General features: G+C 49.9%; 1 protein-coding gene across 2 annotated transcripts in view; it reads left to right on the top strand.

Moving 5' to 3' along the window:
* The window catches only part of SLIT3 (slit guidance ligand 3), a 594,180-nt gene that overhangs the window by 484,288 nt on the left and 96,681 nt on the right, over positions 1-13,211 (top strand). For both annotated transcript variants that reach the window (XM_027606988.2, XM_027606990.2), the window contains 3 exons: positions 1,284-1,355; positions 6,192-6,263; positions 9,855-9,926. In XM_027606988.2, coding sequence (XP_027462789.1) covers positions 1,284-1,355; positions 6,192-6,263; positions 9,855-9,926 — 216 coding nt within the window. The remainder of the gene's footprint in view (positions 1-1,283; positions 1,356-6,191; positions 6,264-9,854; positions 9,927-13,211) is intronic.

Consider the following 13,211-nt stretch of genomic DNA (forward strand, 5'->3'; position numbering starts at 1 on the left):
AATACTCTCTTCCCCCCATGAAGATGAGATTGCAGAGGCACAAATTAATATGACTGTCTCCCCGACTCTGCAGCGGGGATTACTCTTCAAGATGAATGGGCCCATCCCCGCCAGAAATGCATCCACTAGATGTAGCCTCCAAGGGAGCTGCTTCCGCCCGTCTGTCCCTTCTGCTCCCTCGATCCCTCCCTTCACACGCCTTTTTCTGTGTCTTCCCAGCTGAGGGTTTGGGGAACATCCATGTCAAATGAGGAGGTGATGAAAAGATCCATGCCCTGGAGAAAAGGGAGATGGGCGAGAAGGAGAGGCTGAGTCCTTGGCCAAGGCCAGGGCATTCACTCATCACCTCTAACAGAGGGCTCTACCTCCCACTCAGGCCTGTGGCCCTCCACACCTGTTCTTGACAGGAAGTCATCTGAGAGGCGTGAGAATAAAGCATTGAGATGCTTGCTCACTCCCCATGGCCCCTTCTCTTCAAGGAAGTTCTGGGCCCTGGGCCTGTAGCACTTCTGGTCATTCCGCAGTCCCAGGAAGGCTGGAGAGGAAGCACTTCAGGGAAGTCCATGCAGTGGTAAAGCCAGGGATTCTAGCAGCAGCCCCCGGGGAATGGTTCGACTGGGGCCTCTAGGGCCCTCGGGGTGTCAGGAAGCCAGTTTGATGGGTGTCAGGCTGGAAGCCTAAAGACTTGAAGGCCGTTTCTCCAGTACTTTAGAAGCCCATTGAAAAACCCAGAAACAACTATCAAATGTTGTTGTTTATTGTATGTTGTACTCCTGAAATAATAAGTCAGCTATACCTTAATAAAAAAAAAAAAAACCGGAAATGAAGTCAGCCATTGTTATTCCTGCCTGTTCGGTACCCCTGTGGCAGGGAGGGGTTGAGTGTTTACTGAAAGGTGACATGCTCCTCTGGCAGGCAGGTATTGCTGGCCCAGAGGCCATCTCTTCTTCTTCTCTTTATCCCTTTGACTTTTTCAGCACTCTGGTGCTACAGATTTTTTGAAGAAGACCTCTCTGCCTTCAAAGACGGCTTATAATAAGCAAGAGCCAGAATCCTCAAGGAGATGTCATCTGCTCTCATTTTTCCAACGGCCATTAGATCCTGGGATGGGTGCTCCATCCACTAGAACATGGGTCTCTAGCTTTCACACAGTGTTTGCCCGGTGTCCTGTAACCAATAGTGGGTACCATGTGATGAGAGGGACCATCCTGTCTTCGAGGCCCTCAGCCACCACCTCTTGACAGGTGGATGGTTAACTGACTCTTCTCTGCTCTGTTTCCCAGACGCCTGGAACAGAACTCCATCAAATCCATCCCTGCCGGAGCCTTCACCCAGTACAAGAAACTGAAGCGAATGTGAGTTTCCCCAGGGAAGGGATGAGGCCAATGTTTTCATGCAGGGGGGTAATGGGTGTCCTGTGTCGTGGGCAACCTGCCCAGATGACTGCCTGCCTTGCATCCTTCCTGGAGAGTTTAGTGTTGGACCTGGAATGCTCTCTGAGATTGGGAGGTGTGGGTCAGGAGTGTTGCTTTCAGGTGGTGAGGTATATGGATTTAGACACCTCAGAGCTAGGGGTCTCTCCAACTAGAGCAAAGTGAAATTATCTGAGTCAGAGGTAGAGCTGAGTTGGCTAAAAAAACCTATACCACCATTTTGACTGTCCTCGCTTTCATGATGTGGACCTGAAATAGGAGTGTCAATGAAGCTGGGACAGTGGCCTTGTATCAGTCCACAGCACCCTAGCCAACATGCCTACAGCCATGCACACACACATCTAACAAAGAGTGAGCGTCTACCACGTGCAGGAACTGCAGGGTCTGTGGACAGAGTGTGCACTAAAACAAAGTCTGCTCCCGTGGAGCTTACATACTTGAGTGGGAGAACACAGCAAAGAAACAAATACCAGAAATTGGTAAGTACTAGAAAGTAAAACAAAGGAAGGGCCCACAGGAGCCTCTCTGTGCAGGTAACCCAAATGAAGGGTGGGAATAAGGAGCTCTCAGGAGAGAGCAAGTGAAGAGCCCTGGGGAGCATCCGCAGATGGTTTGCAGAGTAGCAAGGAGGACGGGAGGGTGAGGGAAAGAGTGGTGGGGATTGTGCTGGAAGAGGTAGGTACGTAGCGCCAGATTCTGTGGACCCTTTAGACCATGGTGAGGACTTTCTGTTCTTTCTCAGTGAGATAAGAAGCCTTGGGCCCTTCCTTATCCTCCAACCACATATGTCTTGCCTGTGATTATCCCCACCATCCCCATTACCCCTGCATTCAGGATCACTGCCACCACTGTATCCCATCAATACCTGGGGGGACACCAACACTGCTGTTCCTTCCCTATCACGGCACCACTGACAGCATCATGCATCATGGCCCTTTATCCCCACCATGGGGGCAACATCATCACCACCCTTCCTCAAGCCACGACTGCCCTGAGCCCCGCTCTGTGAGTCACTCAGACCAGGGCACTCGCAAGGGAGGCTAGTAGGATTCAGAAATGGCCCAGCCACTGCCAGCATAGATATTAAGAATCGGGGAAGGAGACACCTTTCCCTTTTCTGGACTGAGAAATCATTTATCATAGTCCAGTAATCAAAATGCTGTTCTGATCCCAGTTACTTACCCTCTCTGGCCCCCACAGAGGAAGAGAGAGCAGGTAGAAATATGTACCGACTCAATCTTGCGCCCTTCTGCTGAAGGCTGATTCATCGGTTTCCCTTGAGTAGGAGGGCCTCCATTAAAGAGGTTATGTGTCTGCTGACTCCTTTTATGTTAAAAATAAACATCCCCAAGAAACAGCGGCATTGGTAGGCTTTACCCTCGGATCTTGTGAAGGCAACTTCCCATCTTCCTGGAAATCCAAACCAAACAAGATCTTCTCCTGGTACAATTCCAGAAGTAGAAACCAACATAATGAGCCCAGTCCTCAGCACGTACTTTTTTCTCTCCCCTTGGCAGCATCCTTGCTGGAGGAGCTGTATAAATATAGGCCTTAATATTTAAAACCTTGGGCCATTAATCTCCTGGTCTCCCTGCTTCCCCAGCTCACTCCATACCCCCCCAATTCATTTTTAAAGCCTAGCTTGATTATGCAGCCAGATAGTAATTTCAGTGAAAAATGACAAGTTCAGTCACTGCCCCAACCTATATCTCTTGCATGATTTAAGTTACTGCTCTAATTTTTTGTGAAGTCCAGGTAATTTAGAGCTTGGCTATGTTTTACTGTCCTTTCTTCATCCCATTGGAGTTGCCATGATCTGTGCAATTCAAAATTCATAAGACCTTCTCCATCATGACCTGCGAGGGGAATTTAATTTTTGATCACCTCTGATGCTACTGATATTTATTATGATGCCCTTTTTTTCCCCAAGGAGATGGTGGTAGGGAAGAGAGATCACTTAAAAATTTTTCCGATTAACAGAACTTCACAAACCAAGACTGAAGTATGATGGCTTGGGAGAAGTAGGGCCCCTGGTGAGAATGCATTTTAAAACCCTAAGTGTGAATTCCTCCTAGGTGTACGTGACTAGTCTCTCTAACAGAAAGAAGTTTCCCCTCAACTATGCAGGAACTACACCCTCCTCTTATCTCTGATAACAACAACAGCAACAACAAAGGATTCTCCCGGAATGAATGACTTTGTCCCTATTTCTCGTGGCCAGCTTAGTATAAAAAATACTTCCAGGTAAAAACTGTATCAAGGTAGAGAAGCCATTTATGAGGAGCGCAATAGGCACTAGAGAGAAGGCCCTGGTCTTACAGGGCTGGTTAACTGGCGGCACAGGCAAATGGGGGCCACAGCTGTGCGACTTGGCCAGAAAGGCATGTTCTTCCGCTTCCGCTTCCGGTCTTAGGTAGAGTAGGATTCCACAGGTATCTGCCACCTTGGCTCTGAACCGTCTGGAAAGTCCACTGCCTCTCGGCCATCCAGTTTCTAAGCCCTGGGGCACTGGGGTATGTCTAAGCCCGACCTGATGGGAAAACACTGTGGCCTAAAGGATGGCCCCGGGACCACATGCACAGGAATCACTGGAGATGGGCTATACATACAGGTTTCTAGCCCCCTGCCCCTGCTCGTGAAAGCAGACTCCCCGGGGGGTGTGCTTTAGTAAACACCCTAGTGATGTTTGAGAACCGCTGAGCAAGAGTGACCCAGAACCTGGAGTCAGCTTAGGGCCACCTGCTGTGGATCGGGAGGAGTCAGGCATGGAGGTCAGGGAGCGGGAGATGCCTTCCCCAGCCTGCCTTCTGTGCAGCGCCGCTGCCTTGTGCATCCGTCATTGTGAAGTGAGGGGAAACCTGAGATGCCAAATACATAGCTGTGGCAAGTCACTTGTGGCTCTAGGTCCTTCACCTTTTCAGGCTGCCATTTGCTTCCTGCAGAATTAAGAACTAAGATGAAGTGACCCCCAGGGGCAATTCCCAGCTAAACTATCACTTGTCCACTTCTGCTCCCCATCATCTCCAAGACCACAAGATAGCCCTCCCGTGCTACACGGAAGAGTGCGTCTGAAAGTCTAGCTGTGGCCTGACCACCACTTTGCCCTGACGAGGCTAAAGCAGAGGGCTCCCCCTGCTACCTCTGAGTTCCAGAACTTCTTCCTGCACGCTAGAGATCTAAGTAGCTTGAAGAGACATCCCATGATCAGGAAAGCAAAATAGAACCCCGAAAACAAAACAAAACAAAAACCCAGGCTCGCCCAGCAGCCTGATCTGAGCACAGAGCCAGCGTGCTGGCCTGACATGCCTACCGAGGCAGGCAGGCGGAGGGCGAGCAAGATTAGGGTAATCCAGGGCATTTGCTCGGTAAGACCCTCATACAGGAGTGGAGCGCCGGAGAAAAGCCTGGCGTAAACTGACGAGTTTGTGAGCACAGTCTGTGGATTTGTGAGAGGCGATCCTGCCAGCTAAAGGGATAAGCTCGACAGCTGTGCCTAAGAAGCCTTAACCTGTGAAATACCTTTCAACTTCCTGGCTTTGGAACCAGGGACGGAGGGAGCAGAAGCCTAGGAAAGGTAGCCACGCAGCCCTTTGAAAGCTATCAGAAGGAGCGGAGAAACAGACCCGGGGAGCGTGCTTCAGAGGCTGGGGGCTGGGGGTTTGGCCTCACCGGAGGCAGTTGCTTAAGAATCAGCTTAGATGTGCTTTCTTCTCCATAGTCCCTCGGCTCCTCCTTGTTGACCCCCCAAGACCCCAGCTCACTCTCTCCTACACAAAAGCAAAGACCCATTGATGTCTTCTGTTAAAGGAAAAGAACTGGAGAGGTGCGCTGTCTCTGGAAACTGGGGCAGCTCACCTTCCAATGACAGGAGCCCAGAGGCCGCCCCTCGAGCTAAGGACTCAGAGAAAGTCTTCCGCCTCAGTGAAGTGCCATTAGCAAGAACTAGAGGCTGGATGCTCAGAATTCTGTCACTGGGATGCGGGAAACGGGCAGCCTCTGGGCCCTGAGGAGGAGCCAGGTCAGGAAGATTCCTCTGCACCGGCACAGCCAGGGTGGCTGCCTTCTGTCACGTAGCCTCCCGCTCCTCCACGGGACCCCCCAGCCCTGGGCATCACCCCCCCCCCCCGGGCTCACGCCCATCTGAGGAACACTGCCAGTGACAAATCCACATCTCAGAGCCATCCCATGAGAATCTCATGAGGTGCTTGCATCACATGACCTGGAGGATGCACCGAACCAGACAGACACTTTAGTCACTGCTCAAAACCTCTTTTCAGGTCAGGAAGGAAAGGTCACTGGGGAGGTGAAATGACTCAGGACAACATGGGGAAGAAAATCAGCATTGGCTGAGGCATGTGACAAGAAGATAATGCATGTCCGAACCCTGGCCTGTGTTTGGGTGAGGCCGGCTTCTGCTTCGTTTATGCTATAATTGCTAGGTAACGCAACAAGGCCCCAGTGTGCCTGGGTGCAGCCTTCCCTATAAAGGGAGGGCTCACATGTGCAAAGCTATATGTCAAAGTCAAGATGCTGTGGGTGAGCATTCTTTGAAAGCCAAGAAGAGTGAAACAAATGTAGTATATTTCATCAAGAGACAGTTGAACTGAATGGTCTTTAAGCCCTTTCTCTTGTACTGTGAATAAATAAACTGATTAATTCTCACCGCTTTAAATATCTGAAGTGCTCGATTCACACCTAGGAATGACCATATCACACCTTGGAGCTGTGTTCTCAGGCTCTCCCATCAATGTTTTTTAGAGACATCAGCAAGAATCAGATATCGGACATTGCTCCAGATGCCTTCCAGGGTCTGAAATCACTCACATCACTGTAAGTGGGGAGCAGAGTCGCGTGGGGCCGGGGGGGGGGGGGTTGGCAATGGGGGAGGGATGTGTCCATATTTTTCAGGAGGTGTTTATCAAGGCTTTATGTTCCCTTACACACTTTTGGCAACCTGGTAAAAGAAACAAATATTTCTTCAGGGGAAATTGATCTTGGGGAATATTTCTACAACCCAAATGCATTATTTTTATTGATTAAGTGCCTGGCAGCCTTCCCAGTTATTGGCTTCTAATTCAAATGCATCTTCTGCTCTACCCACATTTCCCCTCCCACCCGCGTGCCTCAGCAGTGCTCTCTAGGGAGCTGGAGGGACGGAATGGTAACATATGTTTATTACCAATGTGCCCATTTCGCCCATCTCTGTGACCTTGTCAAGGGAGAAGCTAATTTTCCTCCCCTGATTTTCAGGCTTTTCTTGAATAAGCATCCACCCCCTCCTGTAAGACCTTCTTTTCTTGGATTTCACTACCCTGGGGCAGCCTGCTGGGGGTGGAACCACAGCCTCACCCACCAGGGACTCAGAGACCCACAGGGGCAGGAAGGCATGGAGCTTTGTCCTGATTCTGTCAGTGACTCACCACGTGGCCCAGAGGATGCCACTTGAGTCTACTGTCTATTTCCCCCCTCCCCAGACAGAATGGGGAGAGCTCTATCTTTCCTGCCTAACGCACCTTCAGTGGTGACCATGATTAAAATAATTGGCAGTACCTATAAAGCACTTAGGATGTGCCAGGAGTCTTGCAGGTTTAATCCTCAGAACAACCTAAAATACAGACTCTTATCCTCATCTGTCTTTTACAGTAGAAGGAATCGGGGTGATCTAAGCGCCGCACAGACAGGAGTTTTTATCTGTTTTGATCCTGGCTGAATCTCTGGCACCTGAAACAGTATCTGGCACACAGTAATTGCACAAAAATAAAGCTTGCCATAAATAAGTATAATTATCCCAAGTCCACAACGGGGAAGGCAGGATTTGAACCCAAGCAGTGCGACTCCAGAACCCATGCTCTCAACCCCACGTGATGCTGCCTCTCCACTCCAAATAATGGGGAAAATATACACTAAGACTCGAGAGGTATCATCAGCTGATATCATTTATGTCACTTGATGACCCGCCCACTGAGTAGGGGTGAGCAAGCTGTCTGTGCTTTGCTTCTCTCTGTAACCTGTTTGCTTAATTTATGAGTGGGTGGGTAACAAGATACACATTTTCCCCCACCTGGCCCCATCCCACTTGGGAGGGGGCTGAGGACAGGGAAGCCTCTTGACTCAGCTGTTGCCTGCTGCTTACAGAGTAAATTAGTTTCATTTATCGAATAGAACATCTGGCTGGGTTATCAAAGACAGGATCGTATGTGAGATTAGGGCCTGCTTACTGTCCTGAAGATCACAGTGGAGCAGAGGAGCGGCTGTGCGCTGCCAGGGTCCTGTTCCCATCCCCACTGTCCCATTTCCTGTATCTGCTGGGACTTGGGCACAGTCTGAGGACTGTGAGATGCTTCTGGTCCTGCAGGGAAAGAAAAAAAAAAATTCCAAAATCTGGTTGCCAGACATGGCATTGGCATCCCCCTGGCCAGTTGTGAAATACGCTGGGGCCATAAGGGAAGCGCCCCCTCACCTCTAATTTATGCATTCATCCATTCAGTGCCACCTACTAGGCACAGAGAATGTGGCAGTGAATGGATGGACCAAGACCCTTGGCCTCACGGAGCTTGGGACACAAACATACCCAACCCAAACTCAGAAGTGGCCACGCGGAAAGGCAGGAAAGCCTTGCCCTTACTCACTCATTTATTCTTTCGACAAATACTGTGCTAGACCCTGTCAGCTCTCAGCTCTAGGGACCCAGCCATGAGCAAGCCACATAATGTCACCGCACACATGGGGCCGACATTCAAGGGAGCTGAGAGGTAGAGGCACAGAAAAATGTTTAAATAAATGAATACATAAGTAATAGAACATGACATCATGAAGTGATGAAGAAATAAAAACAGGGTGACAAGCGGTGAAAAACATTAAAATATTCAAGGAGAAGCTTCCCAGGGAAGAGCTGTGTGCACTCAAGACCTGAAAGGTGGGAAGAAGGCAGTCAAGGAAAGATTTGAGGGCAAAGCCAGGTGGGTCTACGCCCAGATTGCTCCAAGGTAGACCCACAGCCCTCTTCAGGCTGCTGGAGAGTGGTTTTGACCCAGTAGGTTAGAGCTGTCCCATACGGAGGTATGATGGGTCATATGAGGACCCGCTGCCCAAGTCCCTGGTCCCACCACCCCACCAGCTGCTGCTACACCAAAAACTCTGACATCAGCCGAGACGAGCAGACAGTGACACTACGGCGTTTGGCCCAGTGAGCGGAGCAACATTAATATGAATTACAAATGTGAGCCTGAGCCATCATGCTGACTTTTATTTACTCATTAATTTGTTGAAACATTAATGAAACACACCCACCAGCTGAATGAGACACTCTTTTTCCTGGTGGCATCTGGAAAATAGGGGGTTTGGTTTATCTCTCCCATTTACTATTGCCTCGTCCTAATATTTTGTCTCCTCAAAGACGTGTAACAGCCTGGATTTGCAGTCTGAGTGGGGATTGAATATTGCATTCGTGCAGTGTAGTTCAGGGCCCAAGAGGGAATTGAAAGGAAAAAAAAAAAAGAAAAAAGAAGGCCTCCTTAGCTCAGTTTCTTCCATGTCAGAGGAGGCTGGACCCAAGAGAAGCATTCTGTGCCACGGATGAAAGCACGGGAGGCCAGCAGGGTCCTCGGTGCCTATGGTGGGGGCCAACCGGACCCCCCGGGTGCTGGGCTGGAGGGGCCGACCATAGAATTCTTCCCCCAAGCTCCCACCCAAATTTCCAAAGGCCAGCCCATGAATAGGAGACGTGGTGTGAGGGACCCTTTAGGTCTGAAAGAGAAAGGGATAAAAGAGTTCAGAGTTTCTTGGTTCCGGGAGGGTCAAGAAGGCGCTGGAGTGCAGGCGCCGTCACTCCGAGGTCACAGTTCCTTGCTCTCCAGTGTTTCCTGAGAGCCAGTCCTTGGCTCAGCAGTCCCTGTGCCATCTGGATAGGACCCCAGATAGCCAAAGCCCTGTCTGAATGGACGATTAAAGAACTCAGCTCAGGAATTGCTAGGATGCAATGGGATATTAACAGGAAACGTTCTATAGGCTGGGCTCAGCCTGATCAATACCCATTGAAGACAAGAAGACACAGGGCTGGCCATCTTCCTACACATCTTATTTATTGCCGAGGTGTGAGTCATATTAGCCGCTCAGGGAGACACTACAAAGGGACTGCTGCTCCCTGTTGTGGATTATTTATTGAACTGGGCTGCCCAGGAGTGAAACAGGTTGGAGCCCATTCCTCCTTGACTCCCACACAGCCTGCCTCTCCAGCCCCTGGTGGGACTCACCTGCTGTCCCACTGGTAAGGAGGAGGGGTGAGGCCAGCCAGGGAAGGAGATGGTCTGAGAAACCCCACCCACCCATGCACTGAAGTTGGCCGAGGCGACAGCCTCTACGCGAGTGGGTTCCAGGGGCCTGGCCTCCACAGTGACCACTCTCTTCTCTGCTCTTTCGCAGGGTGCTCTATGGGAACAAGATCACCGAGCTTGCCAAGGGACTATTTGATGGGCTGGTGTCCCTACAGCTGCTGTGAGTAGGCCCCTTGTCACTGTGTACGTCTCGGGGACTCTTTGTAGGTTCTGCCCTGCAGACTTTGAGCCACGCTCTGTACAGTTCTTTTGATTTTACACACACCAAAAGGAAAAAAAAAAATTCTGAGCTGTCTACCCCACACCTCCATCACCTCTTTTTGGTGGAAAGAAAGCCAGGGAGTTGGCAGAGGGAGGCCAAGGTCAATGTGAACAAATCTAAACGCTACAACTCAGGAGCCCGGCCTGGGCATGAGTCACTGACCGTAGATCTGGGGGCTAGGAATTAAGCCTGAGTTGAATCCTACAAGGGGAAGCACCTTGCAGGAGTGTGTTGGGAATGTAGGAAACTCAAACATTGGCACACCAGGCTGCGAGAAAGCTGAAACAGAGCTGCTGGCAGGCATGTGACCTTGAAGAAGGGTGGGGGTGGGTTGGTGAAATAATTATACAGAAGCGCATAATCAGTCACCAGTGTGACTCTATCTGGGTAAGATGTGGCTGAGGGGGGATGTGTTTATTTAATTTAAAGGAAGATTTGTTGCCTCGAATTTTAAGCTCTGGGATTATTTATTTGCATTTATTTCATTCTGGTCATTTGAGTTTAAATGTTTGAAGAGGATAATTGAACTCTGATATGGAGATGCAAGGAGAAGAAGATTGTGTTTTAAGATTTTATGATGGGGGTGAGTTATCTCTGGTTTGCGATTAGGTAGCCGTGGCATCTATGTGCCTGTGCTCTGGGAACGGGAGTATCCGTGTGCGCGTACACATCCTTGCCCGCTCGGTGACCATCACAATTCCTGTGAGTATGAGGAGTTGATCTTGAGTATCCTGGGAGCAGTGAAGACCAGGTCTCAGAGAGGTAAATGACTTGTCCTCCGTCACACAGCGAAGCCTGTGTGGAGACTGGAGAAGGCGTTCAGCCCTTTCAGTAGAGGTGTGCATCTGGAGTGCAGATGAGTGAACAAGTGTGTCCGTGTGTCTTTGTAAAACTATCTCCAAGTCCCAGGCGATGAGGAAGGGCCACCACCCCCCCTCCTCCCCATGTGCAGTTAAGCAAAGCTGCAGTAGGAGTTTGCAGACCAGGGAGCCAAGCTGGGTCTCCGTCTGGGAGGGAGGCCAGGTGCAAGAACAGAGAGGAAGGTGGGCAATGCTTTCTCAGGGTGACGCCCAAGGATTCTTCAAGGAAGAGCAAGTGAGACTCTTCGTCAGCCCTTCCATTTCCACATCTCTATTCCCCTACCCTTCCCGTGTCCTGTAAGCCTCAGGCATGCACCTAGGACAGTGCGGTCAGGTGTGTCATGCCCAGCGGCTTTCCAGGCAGCATGTCCATCCACAAGCAGTAGTCAGGTTTGTTTCAGTGAAGCTAAAAGCAAGAGAAAGAAGATTCCGTGTCTTTCTCTGTGTCTCCCCTCAGCTTTGTCTCTAGGTCTGTCTCACTCTGAGAGTCTCTGTGTAGCCATATTGGTTTCAAGGGTCCCAGCCCTCAGGTGAGCCCTTCAGGCTGTTTGTTACAATGACACACCAGGGCTCTGCAGGGAGCTGGGTGTTTCACAGACGGTGTTCTTTGCTTGTAGCAAAGAAACTGTAAGTTATAACCACCACCAGAAGGCAACTAACTGTAGCTATTAATCCCTGGAAGGAAGCGTAACAACAGCATGGGCCTTGAGGTAGATTTGGGGGTGTTGTGTTCCACTGGGCTGGGGTCAATATCCCTTTACAATCTGCATGTCTGGTGTGGACGGGAAAATGCCCTTGCATACATTAAGGAGAAATCTAGCATGCATCAAAGTGCCTAGCACAGGGCCTGGCATGTTGCAAAGATCCATACATGCATGGGTTCAGCGGGCGGGGTTGGGGGGGCGGTGTGCATGTTTTTTTAAAAAAAGGACATGTCTCCCAGGCTGACAGCAGTGACGATATTAATAGAACTCACAGGACTTTGCACGGGCAGGGAAGGCAGCTCTAGTTCAACCTCATGAAAAAATTTTAGCAGATGGAATGGAGTTGCTGGGAATAAAGACAAAGCATCCCCCCTCACACGGGACCAAGAGTTGACACAACTTAGGCAGGCTCACTTTCCAGAAAGCAGCAGCAACCACAGCCCAGCATTGGGCTTTGACCTGCTGCTGAGCAGTTGGAAAGCATGTCCTGATTAGATCTAATTTAGCGTCCAGCCCACTGTAGATTGGATTACTCCTTGTTAGACTGGAGACACTCTGATAAGAAAGCTCTGATTAGAATACCCTGGTAGTCTGGGTAATTTCCTCTCCTTTGACTTGAAGGCTTTTTGCAAGAGGTTTGTGTTTATTTTTCTCTCTCCGTTTCTCCAATTACTGGTGCGGCACAAAGCCAAGCTATCTCTGCCACGTGAAGTGAGCGTGGCTATTTCCTTTCTTGTCATGAAGCTGCCCGTAGCGAAGTGGGTACATTGAGTTGTCCTGCCTGCCCTCCCGTGTCCCATTTCTCCACATTTTTCAGCCATCCCACCAAATTTGCCCAGTCCCTGGGTCGTCCTCCTGGGTCATTTTCTTGATAGGTTTGTTCCAGCAGATGGCCAACACTAGAAGTAGAATATCTCAGGCTTCAGAGTTTCTCAGAGGCTGCCACAAATGGGTCTACGTGGAAAAAGCTTCAACAGTCCTGGGAGGGACCCCCTAAACCCGACGCCCAGTCCTCTGGGTGTGAGCCTCGAAAGAGTCACCTCCTTTAGTTTAAGTCCCAGAATCTGAGAGGTTAAAGGAACTTCGGGGCTCCAAGCACAGTCTCCTACCCGGTTGGTGCAGAAACCCCTCCCATGCCCTCTATGACAAATTCGATCTATTCTTACTGAGGGTGTTTGCAGTAAGTCATCACTGTGTACTGAGAAGGTTAGAAAGTTCTTTCTTATACTAAACCTCAGTAATGGCTTCTGGTAAACTCAGAAAAGGCTATTCTCCAAAGTCTTCAAATGTTTCAAAATAACTAGTATGTCTCCCTCTAATTAATCCCAAACAGGTTCAGTTCCTGCAGACACTCAGTGTGTAAACACACATTCGTTGGTTATTAGTAACAGCCCTTATTTATCTTTGGGGAGCGTGTGGTGGTCTGTCAGCTTCGCTCCTTGAAATAGACTGCTGGGGAGCAAGTCCAGTGCCCATTTGGACCAGAAATATGTTTAGAGACATCCTCCTAAACCACTGAGAACTGAAATATCCCACATGAAGACATCTCAGAATCCACGGTTAGGACAGGATATGCCACTGTGCACATGCTCCCAGCTCCAGGGATGGGTGCAGCTGGA

The sequence above is a fragment of the Zalophus californianus genome, chromosome 5 (genome assembly GCF_009762305.2).
Source record: "Zalophus californianus isolate mZalCal1 chromosome 5, mZalCal1.pri.v2, whole genome shotgun sequence".
In the NCBI taxonomy this organism is placed as follows: domain Eukaryota; kingdom Metazoa; phylum Chordata; class Mammalia; order Carnivora; family Otariidae; genus Zalophus; species Zalophus californianus.